This window comes from Actinia tenebrosa, unplaced genomic scaffold (assembly GCF_029948245.1).
Source record: "Actinia tenebrosa isolate PJP-AT-01 unplaced genomic scaffold, QUT_ActTen_1.0 PGA_scaffold11__36_contigs__length_13525064, whole genome shotgun sequence".
NCBI classification, from domain to species: Eukaryota; Metazoa; Cnidaria; class Anthozoa; order Actiniaria; family Actiniidae; genus Actinia; species Actinia tenebrosa.
Genome location: NW_028292571.1, coordinates 6,416,614 through 6,437,118, shown reverse-complemented (window position 1 = coordinate 6,437,118; position 20,505 = coordinate 6,416,614). Strand labels below are relative to the sequence as shown.

At 38.0% G+C, this 20,505-nt stretch overlaps 4 protein-coding genes across 4 annotated transcripts; 3 read left to right on the top strand and 1 right to left on the bottom strand.

Annotated features, from left to right (window-relative positions):
- Positions 1–183: 183 nt before the first annotated feature.
- LOC148912405 (uncharacterized) lies at positions 184–2,506 on the top strand. The gene has a single exon (XM_089027131.1). The coding sequence runs from the start codon at positions 283–285 to the stop codon at positions 1,426–1,428; it is 1,146 nt and encodes a 381-aa protein (XP_088883257.1). The 5' UTR covers positions 184–282; the 3' UTR covers positions 1,429–2,506.
- A 5,421-nt stretch (positions 2,507–7,927) lies between these two features.
- LOC116304443 (major facilitator superfamily domain-containing protein 6-like) lies at positions 7,928–10,313 on the bottom strand. The gene has a single exon (XM_031714178.2). It carries the CDS (start codon positions 10,204–10,206, stop codon positions 8,536–8,538), a length of 1,671 nt encoding a protein of 556 aa, XP_031570038.1. The 5' UTR covers positions 10,207–10,313; the 3' UTR covers positions 7,928–8,535.
- Positions 10,314–12,094: 1,781 nt separating this feature from the next.
- On the top strand, positions 12,095–13,696 carry LOC116304440 (major facilitator superfamily domain-containing protein 6-like). Its single transcript, XM_089027620.1, has one exon. It carries the CDS (start codon positions 12,095–12,097, stop codon positions 13,694–13,696), a length of 1,602 nt encoding a protein of 533 aa, XP_088883746.1.
- Positions 13,697–17,321: 3,625 nt separating this feature from the next.
- LOC116304444 (major facilitator superfamily domain-containing protein 6-like) lies at positions 17,322–19,961 on the top strand. Its single transcript, XM_089027771.1, has one exon. The coding sequence runs from the start codon at positions 17,432–17,434 to the stop codon at positions 19,049–19,051; it is 1,620 nt and encodes a 539-aa protein (XP_088883897.1). The 5' UTR covers positions 17,322–17,431; the 3' UTR covers positions 19,052–19,961.
- The last annotated feature ends 544 nt before the right edge of the window (positions 19,962–20,505 follow it).

The following is a 20,505-nucleotide window of genomic DNA, read 5'->3' as shown; positions in this document are numbered from 1 at the left end:
AATTTGCAAAACAAAACTCGGCGAGAAATTCTCCGCAATGGTTAGTATTTTTAGCAATTCTTTATCAACAATGGTTTGTTTATTCAATAACTACGGAATCTTTAGAAATAATGTCTTTGACTATTGGCCTAAGGCGATCACTTAATGATTACCAATATAATTCCAGCTTAGAGCCACACGAGTACGTAAAACACACCTGTACGTAGGTGCATGATTCTCTTGTCGTCAGGGAATGATTAGCAAAAAGTTGTAAGCCAAGTTAATATTTATTTGGATTCGATAATGGATGTAGTCAATTCTGAGGTTAGTAACTCGTCTAACCATGGACATTTCTCAGAACATGGCCAGAAAGTTGTACTAGATGACAAAAGTGATGAACACGAACGCGTTGTTAAGAGCAATGTAGAACTTAAAGAGAATTGGAAAATTAATGAAAATCGCGACAGTGTTGAAAATGATCTTGATAAGACATTTGGAGAGGAAAACAGAAAACCGCTTAGGAAAGAGTCAGCGTTGAAAGATGATTTTACAGAATTGGATAAAAGTTATGTGAACTTTGAAGACGAATGTGAAAGAGCAAAGCTACTAAAGCTGGCGAAATCCTCAAAAGGAAAACCGGAAGAATTAGGAAATGGTGCAAGTCAAGCCAATAGAATTTCTGATGAAGCCTTCACTGAAAATGAAGAGAACTTTCCGAAGGAATCATCATCAGAAAGAGATTCTATCGACTTGGAACAAAGAGCTACAATGGACCACTCCGATTCAAAGAAGCATTTTCTGAGCATCAATGACATACAAGATTTTATCGATAGCCGAGTTGCTGAAGCAAGACTAGAAGTCGTTGAGAATAAAATCGATCGTGTTCTGATGAAAATAGAAAATATCAAAAATGACCAGCAAAGACAACTGTTCCATGTCCTCTTAGCTCGAATAAAGGAGTTGGAAGACAAACTCGACAAGAAAACAGTTGTGACGAAGAAAGGAAATCCACTTTCAGGACTTCCTGTTGAGCAGTTTAGTAGCTATGTTGTAGAGAAAGCGACGCAGACGCCATCAGAGGAGCATGACTGTGAAGGAGTCTATGTACTGGTGTCAAAGAAGAACAAGCAACAGGTTCGTCAAGTTCATCGTCAAGCTGCAAATGTCTTACCAGGAGATAGTAGTGAAAGATCAAAGAATGTGGAGGAATCGCAGCCAAAACATCCACAACCAAAAGTGGCCAAGAAAGTGATAAAGCCAGTTGGTTATCCTGAATATTCGTTCGAAGAAAGCCTTCAGGGAAATAAGGTTGGATCTGAATGGAACAAGTTAGAACGCAAGACCGTTGCATTCTTTCCACCCATTCCTAGCCCTTACTCGCGCAGACGACCTCGAAACGTCAAATACCAAGAAAATACAGGTTCGACCAACTGCAGCAAGCATCATTAGAAGACAAACCAGTAATCGATGCACGTACAGTAGCTCAAGCTAGAAATAAACGTTCGGCATAAAAAAGCTTTCGTAAAGCTATTATATCCCTATATCCTAAAAGGTGAAATGTTACAGGACCACAATCATTTCAGGCACATGTACCGCGGGCAAAGCTTAAATTGGATGTAACAGCACAATTTTATCTGAAATGCCTAACAGATACCACTAACTGCGTGATCTAAGAATAGTGATGGCGCAAATGAATCAAGGATTTTGAAGAAAGAAAGAAAAAAAGAAAAAAAAAAGAAAGAAAGAAAAACGATTCAGAAGTTTCCCCTGGCGTTAACTTAGAAAGTTCATAGTTCACTCCATGTCTATGATCTTCGCTCTATACATCTCTAAAACCGTAAGCTAGATAACTTTAAAATGAACTGAGCTCAAACTTATAAGTTTAGTCAAATTATTCAGCTTAGACTCAGAATTTAGTATACAAATTGGCTTCTAGTGTTTTCAGTTATTCAATAACTTATACTTGAATTGCTCCATAAGAAATCCTGGAAAAACGTACATCTTATATAAAGAAAAAGACTACACCAGTTTTTACACGAAGTGCAAACTGAAATTTTTATCAACTTTTAATGTAACTGAATACTTGTTAAAATCTGTCTCGTTTCTTAAGAGTCTGAAAGTAAAGTTATTTAAATGAATCACATCTAGACAGGTGCGCCATGGCGAGGTCATATAGCTGCCAAAACAAAAGTTCGGTTTGGATGATAGACAATGAAGAGCTTGTCTATCTATCGTGTTTAATTTTCTTGTTCGTCTCACGCTGTCTGTGGTATTGTCATGTCACTATATATGCTTGTGCAAAGGTGTCTTCAACTTTCTTCGTTATTTTCAAATTGAAATTATCTCTTTACTTCTTCAATTACAAAACTTACTCGTGGCAAAAAATCGCTGCAGTAATAAGGTTGGTGCATATGAAGATATCTTAAGAGTGTACCTAAACATTATTCTGGTTAGCCCGAACCTCTTGAATAATTTAAAACGCTTTAAAACAAACGAGCGAACTAATAAAACTTCCAACGCCAATCAACGAAGTCAACGCCAGTCTTCTTTCTGAAACAAAATAACTATAAGAGCTGAAAACTTCTTGCAATTTTTTAAAAGTTTGTATAAAATAAAGAAATCATAAGCGTCATCACTGATCTTCAAAAGTTCACAGTAAGATGCTTTTTGACATAACAATGGCATGTGTCGTATACGCCTTTACCGTTCAAGTGCCTGTGTAACCAAAAATCGATTAAGTGGAAAGATATAAAAGAAAGTAACTTCTGGTGCATTGGAAGGGCTTTTTTTTGAGAAAATAACATTAGCATATATGAAAGTGAATATATGGTTGACTAGAATCCTATTCCAGACTACACTATTGCTTACGTTACATGCTTGGCATGAATGAAAAATCCAGCTTGCTGGCATACGACTTACTCTGAAAAGGATTGCCGTCATACTCCTTGAGTGCAGGTACACACTTGTTTGTCTACAGAAGGGATCGTGGTAGCCATTATGTAGTTTGATAAACGATTGCATCGTCCCTGTCCTACAGAACTGCCCTAAAGAATAAGCCTGCGCGTAGTGACCCAAAAGGGATGGGGATGACCCTTGTCATCCATCCAAACCTCCCCCACCCCCCACCTCTCATCCCTTTTGGAACGCTACGCGCAGGCATGTTGTACGCTAATTATGCATTAGAATAGTTTTAAAATAAACAGTTGCATGGCCTTCAAAATATAAACTTTTCAAACCTTTTTGAGATTAATAAAATGCATGAATTTTCATTTTTTCTTGCTGCTGGTGGCGTCGAAAAATTAAAGAAAAGTAACGCTAGCTGTAAGCTACATACCATTCTTGACTGCAATGTTCTCCTCCATTCATTAGAATTACTGTTTACCCCTTGTTCGTTTACTTGACCATTCTATTACGTATACGTTCCTAGTACGATCTTGTATTTTAATTATTGTTTATAAACAAGATCAATACCACAAGCAAATGAAACCTATAAACTTCATTGTTGACGTCTTCAAACTCAGCGAGAAGGTTTTGAAATTCAGTCAGGTACCAGTTAAATAAATACCGCGCAAAACAGACCAACTTTTGAGTCACAAGTCTTGGAACTGATGCCTTCCCATTCGTATAGTACGTTATGTTATCACTTTAAAACCGAATTTTCCATCTTTGAAATTGTATTATAAAAGGGGTTCGATGAACAGCAAGTGAAAACTTCAACTGGGTGAGTAATTTTGATATGTTTGATCATGTTACAAAAACGGTTACAGTAAACCTTAACAATAACAACTGTACACTCCTGTAGCTGATATGGTTATACATAACTCAATTGAACTAACGTGAATGCAGTATATATCGTAAAGGATATTTGCTGTCCCTGATCCATATGAACTTAGATTAGATTAATATCATTAGTGATGTGCGTCAAAATGAAAAGGAATCGAAAGATGGACTTCCAATCTTTAGCTTTTGAACCCGTTCTCATTCACCCCTCAACTATTCCTCGCGTCTATGAATACCACAGATTGGCCCCATTGAATTAAAAGGGTGGATTTCCCATGATCATCAATAACTAATATACGTTTTGATAAGAGGACCTTGATGATGTTCTTTTGGTCTGGACAAAAGTAAATGGGACGTAAAGTTGTAAAAAAATGGCGCGCGCATGACGCCATAGCTGCCTAGTGGATCATTCGTTCCTTCCCTCCTTATCCCTTCGCTTTGCAATAGATATTTTCTATCAATCTTTCCTCAAATAAGACCTCGAATGTATTTTTGTACTACTTTGCGTGTAAAATATACTTTGTCGCGGGAAGTTTTTCAAAAAGGGTCCCACATGGAAAAGAGTGACTATGGGAGCTTAAGCTTTGAGGATACAGTCGTCATATCGGGTCTGCTGGTCATAGCAAGGGGTTAATCATCTATGGTCTAGGGGCCGACTAATCTCTCCCTTAGGCTTCGGCCGAGCTTCCTGATCAGTCTGTAAATCCAGGGATAGCGGTGTCGGGGCCGAAATCTCCGGCATAGCCGTAAATGCTTCGCGCTGCCATACTGCGCTTCAGCAATGCGTCTGGAGGTATGATCCTACATTTTGCTTTTTAAATAAAATTGAATACGCAGACTATAGTCCGCTTGCATTGATTTCCTAGAAGAATTGTTCTGGGGGACAAAACAATGGGCCGTCTTTTCTTATGCAAATAATAATAATCCATTGTTTTGTCCCCCAGAAAAATTCCTCTCGGTGCAAGGGGCCTATAATAAGGGAAGATTTGACCGAAAGCTAAATTTTGAAATGCCCGGCAGTCTGTAGTCATCGAAGAAATTCGTTCGTATTCTCTATCGAGGAAAGCCGACAAAAAAGCCAAATGTCAATGCAAAATCACTATCATTAACAGAGAGTATTTCTTTCTTCAGGTATACGAGTTATGATAGCGCCAAAAGTGATTCATATTCTCTTAGCGCTCTTTTCCTGCGCGTTATTGAGCCAAGCATCTGTCAATCTAGGTATGGTAGTATATTCATTAATAGCTATGAATTATTAATAAGCTGTCTTTGACATATATAATTTTTGTCTGTCAGATATACTAAAGGGTAATACATTGCAATTGGCTTCAGGCTTTACTTGCCGACGAGTGTTTTGCGCAAGTAGTCCACGAAATTAGGGTGTCTGTATAAAAATTAATACTTGTTTGTAGCATTCTTTTCATTTGAATTTCTGGCTTTTTTTGTTTTGCTTACAGCCCCTGCCTCTGGCACCCAAATCAAAACCATTCCTTTACGAAGGAACAAACAGAAAGATGTCGGCAACCCGATCGCTAAAAGACAGAAAGTGTTAGTTCCATCAGCGCAAGAACTGTACGATGATTATGGCAGGAGATATCTTGTAAACCAACTGCCTTTATTCAGAGCGCATTATCTAGACAGGGAGCCTACACCTATAGAACAACAGTTTCCCTTCAGAAACGACGAAGAACCAAGACAACGGTACATACCGCGACAAGGGTTTAGTTATGATGGCGACTTAGTAAGCCCAAGAGATGAAAGTAATGATCGGTTTTTAGATGAGCAAGATTACGAAAACACGCTGCAAAGAACAAGGAATTTCATGACTGAAGACCAAGAAAGACAAAGACCAGCTTTAGAGGAAGTTCCTTCTAGGTTACCATTTGAACCTGCGATGAAATACCAGGAAACATTACAACCATTTGAAGAATTTGCAGATTCTAGAGTCATCCCAGTTAGTCCACTTCCTTCCTCGCAAGATATGCCTTATACGGAGTTTCAAAGCGCGCATCCTGTTATCGATGGTTATCCACAACGAATCTCGTCTCAAGATGATCCTGTTCTATGGCATCAAAAAGCCATTGATCTCAGAGCAAAAGCGGAGGCTCTAGAAGCAGAAAAGCATTTAAAACGTCTCATAGAGGAGGTTGGTCCAACAGTTACGTTAAAGCAGGTATTAGATAAATATGGTCCTAAGGTTGCGTCCTTGTTTTCGAACCTTCAATATGCTAGCGGTGCGCGCTTCCCAAACCCGATTAATGAAACGAAATTCACGCCTAAGCCTGCAAATACCACGCAATTCAAGCCTCAAAAAACATTAACCCAAGAGGATAAAGCCAAAGATGTTGAGAATAAGGCTGGTCTTACCAAAACAAATCATACTGAGAGTAACCTCACAACATTGGAGCTGGCTTCAGAAGTGACGAAAGAAGCTAAAGATTTCATCAAAGTTTTCAATTGGTTCAACAAGTACTACAAGAGTTTTAGACATAAAAACAAGAAGGTTGATGGTGAGAACCCTAAAGTAGACGATGAGAATGATGCACGGAAGGAAAAGAAGGTTAGGATTGAAAAAATGATGAAAAACGAACATCAAAGAAGAGAAAGGATATGGGATAATGGCAATATTGAAAAAATACTTAACAATTTGTAAGATTTATCGCTGTGGCAATCGGTCTCCGTTGAAACAAAGAATGACTCCTTTAAAAACATATGACAAGAATCGAAATGACCGGGGGACCGCTTCATTTTCCAATTGTACTGTTTAACCAAATTCCCCCGCTAATTGAATACGAGAAATCAGAGGCTAGAAGCAATTGTCGGTCATTTAAATGTCAGTCATCTCTGATTGCATCATATTTATCTATATAGTTTTCAAATGAAGGTTTTTTATTTTTTTCCTTTCAAAGCGTTAGGTACCTGCGAATTACACTTTTTTAATTAACAAATAAAACCGCTTTTTCAGTGCTCCGTTCAGCAATGAAGCACGCAGGAAGTGGCGTGGGAGTCGAAGTTCCTAAACAGCAGTAAGAAAAGCTTCAATCCAGTTAGAGAAATGATATTTTACTTGTATTTAGAGAACTAACTAAACAAACCCAGTAAATAATTTGATTAAAAGTCAGTACGATCGTACGGAAATCTGAGAACAATTTCCGAACTTCTTGGTGACCGTAACACAATCCAACACGTTTTATACCACGTGATGGCTAGCGCTCAAAAGTTGAATTGTCTCTTGCACAAAGGTCACTCCTTCATGTAAACGGGCTCTTATATTCTTTATGTGTATTTAGTCAACCCGAACATCACAAGACAGGTAGTCCATTGGGGCGGGACCGATCGGGGCATCCTTGTTGCAATATATACAAACAACAAGTCGCGCAAAATTAAAAGAAAAAAGAATTGAATGCTCGTCAATCCTTCAAAATCGGGGCAAACCGTAAAGTAGCGTACCCTGCAGCCTATCGAGAACCGGTGCTCATCTCGGTCCACTGGACAATTCTATAGATTGCTTAATTTGTTTATTTTTTGATAGACTAATAAGTTTATCAAAATATTTTGAATTCGCCGATATGTACTTTAATCTGTAAAATCAATATTAGTCAAACGACTGTTGTCTTACTTTCTGTCTGTGGTAATCTCAATTTGTAAAGAATATACAGTCAACTCTCGTTACAGCGGACGCCCTGGGAACGGCAATGCATGTCCGTAATAGCGAGTGTCCGCAATAGCGAAAATTATTTACGGTCATTTCTTTGTCGGTATTTTTGTCGGAGATTTTTTTTCTGTCCGTAATAGCAAGGTGTCCGTAATATCGGGGTGTCCGCAAGGCGAGAGTTGACTGTATTGACAAAAAAAAAAAAAAAAAAAAAATCAAATTTATTAATAAAAAAGGTATTTCGTTTACATGAGTTAACCAACATTTTTCAAACCCAGAGCATAGCAAATCGAAATGAATATGTAGGATTGAATTGAATTGGAAATGATATGAATGGCTTTCCCTTAGGAATTTCTTTGTCCTTCATAGTAAATAACACGAGTGAAAACTATAAAAATTGTTTTTATATTATTATAATTTATTTTTTAAATCAGTTAATCACACACCAGCTGCACTCCATTCATTCAGTTATTATCGATTTTCGCTTAATCAAATAATTATAGAAGAAGCTTATAAAATGAAATGAAAAAATCAACGAGTAAAAATAAGTATAAATAGCTGCAAGATTTCGTGTGATAAAGCCACCCTGCAGCGCTCACAACGAGGATATTTTTAAAATATTAAGCATTCACAAAAGTTTGGATTTTCCTCGTTTTATCCAGAATTTTGCTCATCGTATAATATAGAGTTATGGATTTTGGCCAGCATTACTATAACTTGTTTATATTTTTTCTGTTCATGAGTTTTCTTTTCGAAAATAACTTTACTAGTTTTAATTCTGAATAGACCAGTTTCGAATTCCAAATTATCGCTGTGTTCCTTGATTACAGACTCATTTGCACAGAGTTAGCCTCGTATCAGTGTTTAAATATTCACAAATACCAACAGTAAAGTAAAGAATACACAGCTTCAACAATACAAACACTTTGAAACTCGACGGACCTTGACTGGAACACGTGAATATTCTGCACAAACTCGAGGCTAACCCTGTGCAAATGAGTCTGTAATCAAGAAACACAGCGGTAATTTGGAATTCGAAACGGGTCTATTGTGCAGGTTCGCTATAAGCTAAGATGACAGAGCCAGTGATGAAGCAAAAAAAAAAGTCATTACTAAATTTGTCATTCTGACTTCTGATTTTCCATATCTTCTTGAGGCCCGTTAGTCTTTCTATCGTGTCTTTCAGATACAAAATTTTTAGATTGATTAAGAGCAGTTATCGCAATTTCATGCTTGCTTGTTCGTATATTATTGACAATAATAAACATGAACAATACAATAAGACTCATCTCTCCAAACACCAGAAAAGACGTACTCGAACCGAAGACATGGACCATAAGCCCCCCGACAAAGCCACCGGTGGCATATCCGAGACCCGTATAGAACCCACTGACAAGCCCCTGTAGTGTCGTAGCCATCCCGGGTATAGATCCCACGTAGGAAACAAAAGATGACCATATCGCTGCTGTAGTTACTCCTTGAATTAATTCAATGGGTAAGAACAACCATGGCTGACTGCAGTATGAGTAATAGAAAAACCTCAATGAATAGCAAACAAGACCGAGGTATATGACCCTAAAATGTCCAATATGACAGAGGAATCGATCAGAGAACATGTACGATACGACCTCAGCAGTGCTATTAGTGATAGTGATCAAGCTAAAAAGAATCTGTTCCCCGCCAAGCTCTCTGAGGTGCCAAAAAAGGAACGTTTGTATAAATCCAGTCGCAGTTCCACAGAAAAAGACCACAAACAAGAAAAAAGCGTAGTCAAATTGTTTTAAAACTTTTAGGCTGTCTAACAAACTCGGCTTGCATTTGCCCTCACCGCTCGACGCCTGGTATTGGAAACGCGTAGCCACACACAACGCGCAGAACATATAGACAGTGTAGACATAAAAACATGGAATATAATTGATGTTCATCTCCTTGCTGCAAGGATTCATGCGTTTTTGACCACTTATGGAGGCACCAACGATGAAAGCAGTACATCCATAACCTACAGACCCCCATAAAGCTTGCTTCCCATATTCGTGTGTGTCTTTCCCTAATAATTGAATGGTCGCTGTGTCCGCAAGGCATTGAGTAGGTGAAGAAAACATGACTCCAATGATAGTGATCACTAAAAGCCCGACAAACAGTTTTGAAGAGTCTGCGACTGGTTCTGGAGTTTTATGAGACTTGAAGTTCGGAAAAGAGAGTTCTTTGAATATAACAGATTTTTCGGGTTCGTAGGACCGAAAGAACCCTAAACCCCATGGAACTATACTGCCAATCCATGTTGAGTCGTCATCATGTCCATGACTTTTTTCTGTCTCTAATGAAGACATCACAGAGATATTTCTAGTGTTGTTTGTGATAAATGCAATGGAGTTGAGGCTGTAGCAAGCGGATGGTTTTTCCAGGCTTGGAATAAGAGCGATTGAAAAGGTTGTGAGAAGCCAAAAACTCAGCCCAACTAGTAACACGAATTTACTCTTTTGGTACTTGTCCGCGAAGGCTCCCCAAATTGGCGTGAAGACAAACTGTAAGAATGACCTGATAGCGACTAGAATACCAAGCTGGCGAGGCGAGATGAAGAGTTGTTTGAAATACAACGCAAGGTACGGCCACAGGGAACCAAACGCCGAGAAGTAAAAGAAATAAAACATCTTAGACACCAGTCGCTTTTTGTTGATCTTTTCCAAACAACCACTGCAGCATTGATTTGTGTGTTTCTCGTCCCGTCCATCTTCTTCATGATCACTTTCTAATTGGACCTTCTCCTCGTCGCTTTCTTTATTGCTGGCCATCACTAGGTTGGGGCCCAGTGGCTTTTTTCACAAACCCGAGGACATAGAATATAATCAAAGACGAGCGATTCTCGGAATACTGGGATTTCTGTTAGATGTTTTGGTTGTCACGGTTGAGCAAGTGACATCATTTGTTAACAAGGGCATCACCACCTGTTTTGATCTAATAAGACCTTGTGTCCTTTACTCCAAAATGACAGGTCCAGAATGAAATGCGTTGCTATATACGGAAATATACGGAGCACATTCCAGGTCCTCGCGGTTGATGTACTCGAGTCGCCCTGGGCCATGCCAATCTTCATGGGTTCGAGGCTAAATGAATGTCACATGACAAATTACCATGGTGAAAGTATTCCTTTTTTTTAAGTAATCCCACGCCCTTATGACTGTTTTACGTTATTCGCTCTAGATCACCCTGCCGATTTTATGATTTCGAAGCAGGAATTAAGATCTTTAAAAGCTCTTTAAAAAATCAGGGACAAAAATATTGGACGTTTCGACGCGACGACCTCATGTTGTCATTCTCAACAAAATTCATTATAATAAGATCACGTTTAAAATACTGTTATATATTTTTTGCAAAAAAATATTTTCTCAGTTAGTTGAGTGAGTATATATAGTTTTAGAACGATTACGTATCTATAAGACCTAAGATATTGTTTAAACGTTTAGGATGTTTATTTCAATGCAACACTTTAAAATTGATTCTAAAATCCAAATTTACTGGTGACTGAGGTAACTATAAGGGGGTGTAATACTAAATGACTCGTGTAATTTCCAAGATATTTTAATCCTGAAATATCAGAAAAAATATGTTTAAATATGGGCTTTTAATTTTAATAAAACACGAGAAAGAAAAGCACAAAATATTTGAAAGATAATTGGGCAGTTTTCCTTGATACAGTCCGCCATGATACCTGAAAAATTGTGACATCTTTTAAATTGCTTTAAAAAAATATCCCTTTCTGAAAAGTTTTTGTTTCTCTTTGCTTTTTATCTATTTTTAGCCTATTGTTTTAAGTGATCCTTGAATCTTTTAAAAGACAAACTTGCAACCACGAGCACCTGCGTGCACTTGTAACAAGGCCAGTAGGCAAGTGACAACAATAGGAAGTGTAAGGATTGGAGACCATTTTTCAGCATCTACCCACCCCAATTCCATGCCAGACTCAAAAAAATATTTGTTAGCATGGTATTTTATATTATGACTATTTTTCCCATTTCACGCTGGTATGTTGAAATACTCACACTTCATCTGCCTCTCGTGCCAGTCCTTTAGAGTGAAAAGATATTATTAGACAGATTAAGATTCCCGTTTTTCCTTCCCGCAAACGGCAAACGTTTTCATCGTTTTCTACATTTCACTTTACCTTTTGCAAACTTTCTCGACAAAGACAAGTATTCTTATTTTTATCTATCACTTGGATATTTTTTGCGATTCCTTTTCACTAATTTTAAAGAATTTTTTAATGGTCAACTGACGTTTCACGTTTGCCGTAAACGAGAATCTTAAACTCTCTATTACCTCTTTTCGTACGTTACAATGGAGGTGTTTGCAAAGATTAAAATGCCTTTGTAGATCACATCATAATTACCTTTAAAGCGATAGAACAAAAACCCAATGTTAAAAGTAGCATCAGAATGGCTTTCAGCTATACTATGCAATTTTATCGCCTCTATGGACGGGTTAGTGCATTGTATAAAATATGCATAGGGGATAAACCAAAACAAGTCCTGCACATGGTTTTTCTCTAAAGGACCGACAATTTGACCTCTTATATAATATGTGTGAGGGACATGCTACTTAGAATCAAATGCAACTATAACAGCCCATTTGTGATTCAAATTCCTTTCCCTAAAAAAGTAAAATAAACTGAGCATCCAAGAAATGTTTGAAGATGGAAAAACCTATTCTGAAGGCAAATCCGATGATGCCTCTCAGAAGAATACCATATGTCCTAAGATTAACCGTACTCTGCTGCCATCAAAGATTTTCTATTTCTTCTACTTCTCCTCCTGGGGATCTCTACTGCCTTATTTGGCTTTGTACTTCAAAGAAATGCACTTGTCACCGAGCCAGGTTGGTGTACTAATGGGCTTAAGGCCGTTTGTCAATTTCATCTTCACTCCCTTGTGGGGCGTTTTGGTTGACCGCACTAAGAAAGGAAAACTCGTGTTGACGATAGCTCTGACGGCGACGACTTTTACTACGTTTTCACTGTCATTGGTTTCCTCGAGGGAGAAAATTTGTTCACAAAATTACAGAACTGCAAACCATTCAAGAAGAACGATATTCAATGATTCTTTTCCTAGACGTTGGCACAATTACTCAAAAAAATCTTCGAACTACACGATGCCCTCTTATACATTTTACCCTACTTCGATAAGCGCGCTTCCCTGGTCGTTAGTATTTTTTACTGTCAGTGAGCACTCGCAGACTGCAGATACAAACCATTTATTTTTCCAGTTGTTCATTATTCTTTTGTTTGGTAATATCATGGCTTGTCCATCTGTTGCGCTGGTAGACACTGTCACCATGAAAAACCTTGGTAAGGAGAATTACAAGTACGGTATACAGCGGCTGTGGGGATCTTTTGGGTTTGGAGTCGCTGCTTTCATGATCGGAGCTTGCGTCTCTACAACTCATTATTGTCCAGATTTGTTGACTAGACCAAAACTTATCGATTACTCATTGTCTTTTTATGCCTTTGCTGCATGTATGGTCTTTGCGCTGCTGTCTGCAACTTGGCTGGATTTCGCTGTATCGCATTCAACTGATCACCAAGAAAAGACTCCAAAAAAGACCACGTTAGAAGAAGCTCACAAAAGCAGAAACGAAACAAAATTTGAATTCTTTTTGGAACATTTTTCTTCGTTGAAAAAGACCATGAATTTTACATTTCTACTTTTTCTGTTCACGGCGTTCTTCTTTGGATTCAAAGCGGCTTTTATCAAGACTTTTTTGTTTTGGCATCTTAAGGATCTTGGAGGCAACGAGGAGCTCTTCTCTATCATGGCTGCTCTACATTGTATCGCTGAAGTAACGATATACTTCCTATCCGCACGTCTTATCACGGCGTTAGGACACATTAAAGTTTTGTACCTGGCCTTCTTGTGTTATTTCCTTCGATCACTTACGTATTTCTTGCTTTCAAATCCATGGGCTGTTCTTCCAGTGGAGATGTTGGCGGGGATAACATCTGCTGCCGTCTGGTCAGCCATGTTATCATACGTCAACCTCATGTCTAATGTTGACAACGCGACTACAATGCAAGGCGTTCTAAATGGAGTTCACTGGGGCCTCGGGTATGGTACAGGAGAGATGCTTGGCGGTTTGATGGTCAGTACGTTAGGTACTGGGACGTCTTTTCTTTACCTAGCAATACTTTCTTTGATCTTCCTTTTTGCATACTTGGCCTCGAACAACGTTTCTTACATCATTAAGACATTAAAATATCTACGAAAAACAATGATAACTTATGAACAATGACATGTTTGTCAGCTCGCAGAAAATCGCACTGCGCATGCTCAACAAAATGGCAGGAACCATTTCCACGTGATTGTGCTTATGAGCGGTTTTTTGTCGTAAAAAAAAGATTTCGTAGTATTTTTTTTTCTTCTTCTCAGTGAAACTGTGCCGATGTGTGGTATACGTTGCCTAGAAAACAAACTATTGCAATAAAAAATGTTTCAACCCAAACTTTTGGTTCGTATCAACCTTCTGAAAGTAACTTTCTAAACAAGCTAATAATTGGCGTGTCATGTCAAATCTCAAACCTTTACTGTTTTTCTTTGGCGTTGTTCGTTTCTTACTGCATTGCTACAAAACTGTGGAAAACTGTAATGTGGAGTCGTATGTTAACTATACCAAGTTATATCTATCAATTTCTAACAAAGACATTGAACTTGGCCTGTCCAAAGTTTCAGCTGATCTCCAGAGCGTTGCAGGATGGTGTAGTTCCCACTCATTACTGATCATCCCCAGAAAAGACTAAGCTAGGCTTATGCTGAAATCACTTGTTTTTAGCAATTGAACAAGTGTTTTATTGTTTCACAATTTGGTCAGGAACATAAACAAGATTCAGTTAATTCAGAACTTTGCAGCCCGTATCCCAACTGACACTAAGAAGTTTGATCATATCATCCCAGTAATAAAAAGAACTTGATTGGCTCCCTGTGCACAAACAGCTGAAGGTTAGGGATGTCACAATGGTATACGCTTGAAAAATTTAGTTCCAATTTATATTTGTATGAGAGTATATATAAAATATATATTTGTACTGCGGTTGTCATGTACCAAATTGAGCTGATCCTCGCAGTATAACATGCAACTTATGCAGCTGCAAATTGAAAGACTCAGAAAAAATTCTTATATTCAGCTAGCAAACTGTCCAATCGTGCAAAGGTACACAATAATAGCAATAGACATAGCGATCATCTGAATGTTCCCTTTTGCCGTACTGCAATTGCTCAGCTAGCGCTCCTTTTTTTTTACCATGGCGTTAAGACTTACAACTCACATAGCACGCAGACCAAAAACTCTAAGACCTTGAAGAAATTTAAGTGGAGGGCCAAAATTGAGCTGCGCAATGTGCAATGTGCAATAATCAATAGTATTTCTCTTTAGCTTAGATTATTATAATGCTCTATTGTAATATCATTATCATTATGTTTTAAGTTCTTTCCACATGCATAGTAAATTCTTAGTTTTAATTGGTTATTTATAATTAACAAGATTGTAAATTGGTTCTGAAAAACCTTTATAGGATGGACTAATTGATGGCTTTCACGTCGGCCATGTTGGAGGAACTTAACAAAATAATTGTCAATGAATTCTTTAGTTATATCCTCCAACATGGCCGCCGTGTCTTTTGCTATTTAATTCTCTTGGGAATGGTTGAAAACCATCAATAAAGTATTTTATTATATAATTACCAATGAAATATCTATTTTTCTCTATTTCGAAAAATTGATATCTTCACACGTGAAAATAACATGTTATTTTCACGTGTGAAAATAACGCCATTGCGATGGCTATTCAAAAATACAAATAAAGAATTGTCTGAAAAAGCCAAAACATACTTTTAGCTTCATTGATAATTATATAATAAACAGAATATTACATGGCCGCTTGGAGATACGAAATTTATCTTCTCGTGTTGAAAATCTCTCACTCGTTCGCTGCGCTCACTTGTGAGAGATCTTTTCAACACTCGAAGATAAATTTCGTATCTCCGCGCGCCCATGTAATATCCTCTATGTATTGTATTGCATTGTTTTTTATTGATTCCTTTTACTTTTTACAAAACATAAATTATAATTGGTACTGTCTAAAAACGAACCATCCGTGCCCCATTCTACAAGATAGTAATTGTTCACTATGCTAAGACTCCGTTCTTTTTTCCTTTAAGGTCAGCCAAATCAAAATGAAATAAGTAAATAAGAAGTAATATTTCAAATCCGACAATGAGGACAGGACGGGATTTCAAGTCCGCGCAATTAGTTCCAGTCCGAGGCGAAGCCGAGGACTGGAACTAATTGCAAGGACTTTGAAATCCCGTCCAGTCCGATTTGGAGGATTTGAAATGACTTCTCATACTCATTAATTATTCGGGAGGGATGTTGTTTTTATCTTGTATTTATTTCATTGTATATGATCTTCGCTCCATTCACCTAGTTGTAATAATGACAATCTTTTGTTTTGTAATGGTTTTATTTTGCTTTCGTCCTTTGGGATTTCTTAAGATAAATGCTATCTGAATTACTTATGCAAATAGCAGTTATTTTTCTCTGAATGTATTCATTTCAACATGGCTTCTCGTCAAAGAGACAGCGATGAAGAAGCGGAGCTTCTACCTTTAAAACGCTTTCGAAAAGTGAAAAGTCAAGCCCAAGAAGAAGAACTTTTGCAAAAAGCTGTGCCAATTTCAACCCGTTACAAGAATAACTGGGCTGTGAATATTTTTGAAGAATGGAGGCAAAGTAGAGAAAACAAATTAAGGGAAGTGAAATTAAGAATGATATAGAAATGCCTGTATTTGATATCAATGAATTAAAATCTATATTTAATGATATCACTGGTTATGAGCACGAAGCTCAGTTAAATGAAAATGCATGTTCTAATTTTTGGAGCTTTTCTTCTGACGGGCCTATCAATATATCTGGCAACTGTAATGTTACAATCAACCAGTTCAAAATCTAGCTTGCGCTTGAATGAATGCTAAAACTTATATTTATACTTATAGAAAATGCTAAGTTTACGATAGCAAATTGTTTTGAAATTTCATTAATATCTAAGTAAGTTGTTAAACGAAGTGTTGAGTATATTTGCAACTATTATTGATTATAGTTTATTGGTAATAACTTCTGAAATAAATGCTTGATGAATTAAATTTTCTGTTTTCATCTTTCTATATATTGACTTGATTCAATGCTTGGACTGAATTAATTTTGTTCCAGTCCTTGGACTGAATTAATTTTGATCCAGTTGTTGGTCGACTGAATTAATTTCTTTTGTTCCAATTCATCAGCCCCACCTCTTCCCTGCTGATATCAAAACCCTCCCCGGCTTTAAGACACTTGACCTAGTTTCAAGATACATCATGTGACCAGGTACGAGGTAATCGATTGGCTAGTTACCTCATGAATAATTAATGAGTATGAGAAGGACACTTAAACACCGCGTAAAAATTACATAACAGCACTGAAGTCCAGCCTTTTTCGGAGGACTAAAGAAAGACTAATGTCAGTGATTGTTATTAACTTATTTTTTACCTGGTGTTGTTTCCTTCTTATAAGCTTGTTGGATTTGGCAGATACTAATAAGGCCCAAATTAGGCTATCATTGAAATTAAAATTATGTCCTTTCTCTGTTGAAAAATATTTATTCGAGGTTTTTTTTTTTTTTTTTGCTTTATTACCAGTTGAACCTAACGCCTTAAAATAAAACAACAATCGAATCCACTGATGCAAAAAATCGCCAAAATGTGTCCTAGCATCTGCATGTACTTCATGGTATATGGTGAATAATTGATGATCCAAACGCCATTTTGCTTGAAATCGACGAATGAAATCCGAGGTCAAATCTCCGGCCACTCTGACGTGATCGAAAGGAATCCTAAAGTGGTCATAGTCCTTTAATAGGTATTATTTTTGGATCTTCTAGGACAGTGCTTTGAATTCGTTTTGATATTACTCGTCCTTTTTATGGAATTATTATAGCACAATGTCCGAGGATAAAAAGCCAGTAGTTGAAGACGTCGATGAAGAAGAAGACGAGGAAGGGAGCCACAAGAAAGACAAGCGGTGTTGTCCTGATGTCAACAGAACCCTCTTAGTCCCAAAGTCATTTTATTTCTTTTTCTTTTCTGCCTGGGGCTCACTCTTGCCCTATTTAGCGCTATACTTCAAGCAATTGATGTTATCGCCTAGTGAAGTTGGCATACTTATGGGACTTAAACCGTTTGTAAATTTTCTTGTAATACCAATCTGGGGAGCGATAGTGGACAAATGTCACAAGAGTAAGGCTGTACTGATCATATCTATGATTGCTCTTATCACAACGACGTTCTCGTTGTCTCTGGTACCTGCCCCAGTAGAACGAAAGATTGTCGTGAAGAGACTGTGCAATATGACTGGTGTAAAGCATCCTAACTTTATTCATCGACCAGTGTTAGATGATCCTGAAAATGAAATCATGGAACCTGGAGAGGTTGACAAAATGGTCGATTTAGACAAATCCAAGTACTTGGCTTATTTCTACAAAGACGAAAGCCCTTGGCCATTAAACGTTTTAACGAGCCTGGAGATGCGCGGCGAGATTGTGAAAAAAGAATTTGACACAAGCAAATGCTTCCTGGCTTTATTCCTTATCACATTTTGTGGGACACTTTTCTCATCTCCGACACTTGCCCTTGTAGACACAGCAACCATACAACTACTTGGGACGGAAACGTACAAGTACGGAAAGCAAAGGCTGACGGGATCGGTTGGGTGGGGAGTTGGAGCGTTCGTCGTTGGAGCATCCTTGACGACAACTTACAAGTGCAGTCACTCCAAGAGCTACGAGATAGTCGATTACATTCCTTGTTTCTACACCTTTGCCATTTTGATGTTTCTGGGTTTAATTGTGGCCACGAGGTTCCATTTTGACGAGAGTTCAAGAACAGCAAAATCTGGTAGTCTTCGGGTTGGTCTCCGAGCTCTCAAAAACCCTAAATATATTATGTTTTTATTCACTGCCCTTTACCTAGGTTTTTTAATGGCGTTTATCAAAACCTTTCTATTCTGGCATCTGAAAGACAAAGGAGGCAGCCAATTACTCTTTAGTATTATTTCTGCAGTGAACTGCTTTGCCGAGGTCAGTATGTATTTTTTGTCAGCAAAGCTCATCAAAAAAATTGGACATGCTAAGGTTTTGTACCTTGGTCTCATATGTTATTCCATAAGGTTATTTTACTATTCAGCTATTCCAAATCCATGGATGGTCCTCGCCGTGGAACTTTTACCAGGCATCACCACAGCAGCTGTGTGGTCTGCCTGTCTTTCATACGTAAGCCTTAACTCGGGCCCAGGCGCTGCTACAACCATGCAGTGCATATTGCACGGGATGCACTGGGGACTAGGGTACGGTGCAGGGGAGGTCATAGGTGGGATCATGGTCCACCATTATGGTGCTCCGTTCACGTTCGTTTTCTTTGGCGTGGTGTGTATCGTAGTCTTAGCCATGTATGTTTTGATAAATAATGTTTGCGGGCCAAGCCAGGAAGATAATGTAGGAGAATGCAAAGAGGTAGATCCTGAGGAAGTCGACGAGGACGAAGAAATTAAGGCTATAAAATATTGATATCCTTAATGTTAAGACAAAGGCGCAGGCGCGTTGAAAGACGTCTTGACTATAGATTCATAGGTCTTTACTGAGTTCGATAAACAAGGTGCATTGTGGACTAGCTTAGGTACAAACAACACCATATAAGGTATGATGAACACAAGATGTTTGTACCCAAGCTGAACCAAACTATGCCACGTTCGCTATCTAAGTAAAGGTCTATGGTATGAGTTGAAAGCGTATCAGTTCAATAACTAGCCATTAAGCTAACAAATACTTGCGTCGATGCGTCTCGATACCTCACACCTTTAAACTTGCACAATCTGTTCTAGTAATTGTACGATATATATATATTATATATTGCATTGATTTCCTTGAGGAATTGGTCTAGGGGATAAAATAGGCCGTCTTCTCTTAGACAAAAAAAATCTCTCTCTTGTGTGTCAACCAGAACAATTCCTTTCAGGACTCAGCGCATGCGCAAAGGGGGCCTATTTCCAACTATTTCCAACTCGTCCCTCGCCCAATTCAAACTACCTCTCATTTTAGGAATTTAATATTTGGAAATCTTTAATATCGCTTTTTAACATATCTATATGAACAGCCGGTATGTTTTAGTAGTTGTGCAAGGTCACACTTTCTAGTACAGTGAAATCTGGCAACTATCAGTTTGAACCGTACACCTAATCGGCTAACGTGTTGCTATGTACGTTACTACCCAATTCAAACCTTCTGGGACTCGGAGTAGAAGCGTTTGTCTCTACGAATTCAACTCTGAAACCAAAATATAACGAACAATGAAACTTACTTCCATGGTTTAAATTGGGTGGAAACGTTTATAGCAACACGTTATAGCCGATTAGGTCTTGAAAGCTTAGGTTGCTAGGTATTGCATTAGTCGTTGTAAATAAAACACCTTCTTGAGTTTCTTGTAGATTGTTTGATGTCTGTAGTAGCATACATCGGAGCTGGTGGAGCTGGTGTAACGTAGCAATCAACCAACCTCAGTACTGAAAGGGGGAAGTAAGGACGGATGCAGGTTGGGGGGGGGGGGGGGGGGGGGGGAGGGGGGAGGTGGTGGTGGGGTGAGGTGAAATGGGTGACTAGTCACCCTCCTTTTAAGTCGAATAATAATAATAATTTAGAAAAACTATTTTGATGATGAGGACTTGTGAGCGTCGATTTATTGCTGTTCCTCCTACAGGATATTTTAAGCTACCAAAAATTCATCCAATATGGCGGCCATGACGTCATAGGATATTAGATTAAGTAAAAAATAGAAGTAAAAAGTATGAAACCAAACTTAGAGTTTTTTGAATTTTGATCTTTTTTTACATGTTGAATAGGGGTTTTATCGATCACAAAAGGATGTCAATTTTGTAAGATTAATATTTTAAAAAATTGGCTGAAATTTCATTTAGTTGATGAAATAATTCTGAAATAGGAAAATTGTTTTAAACTGCCCAACTTTT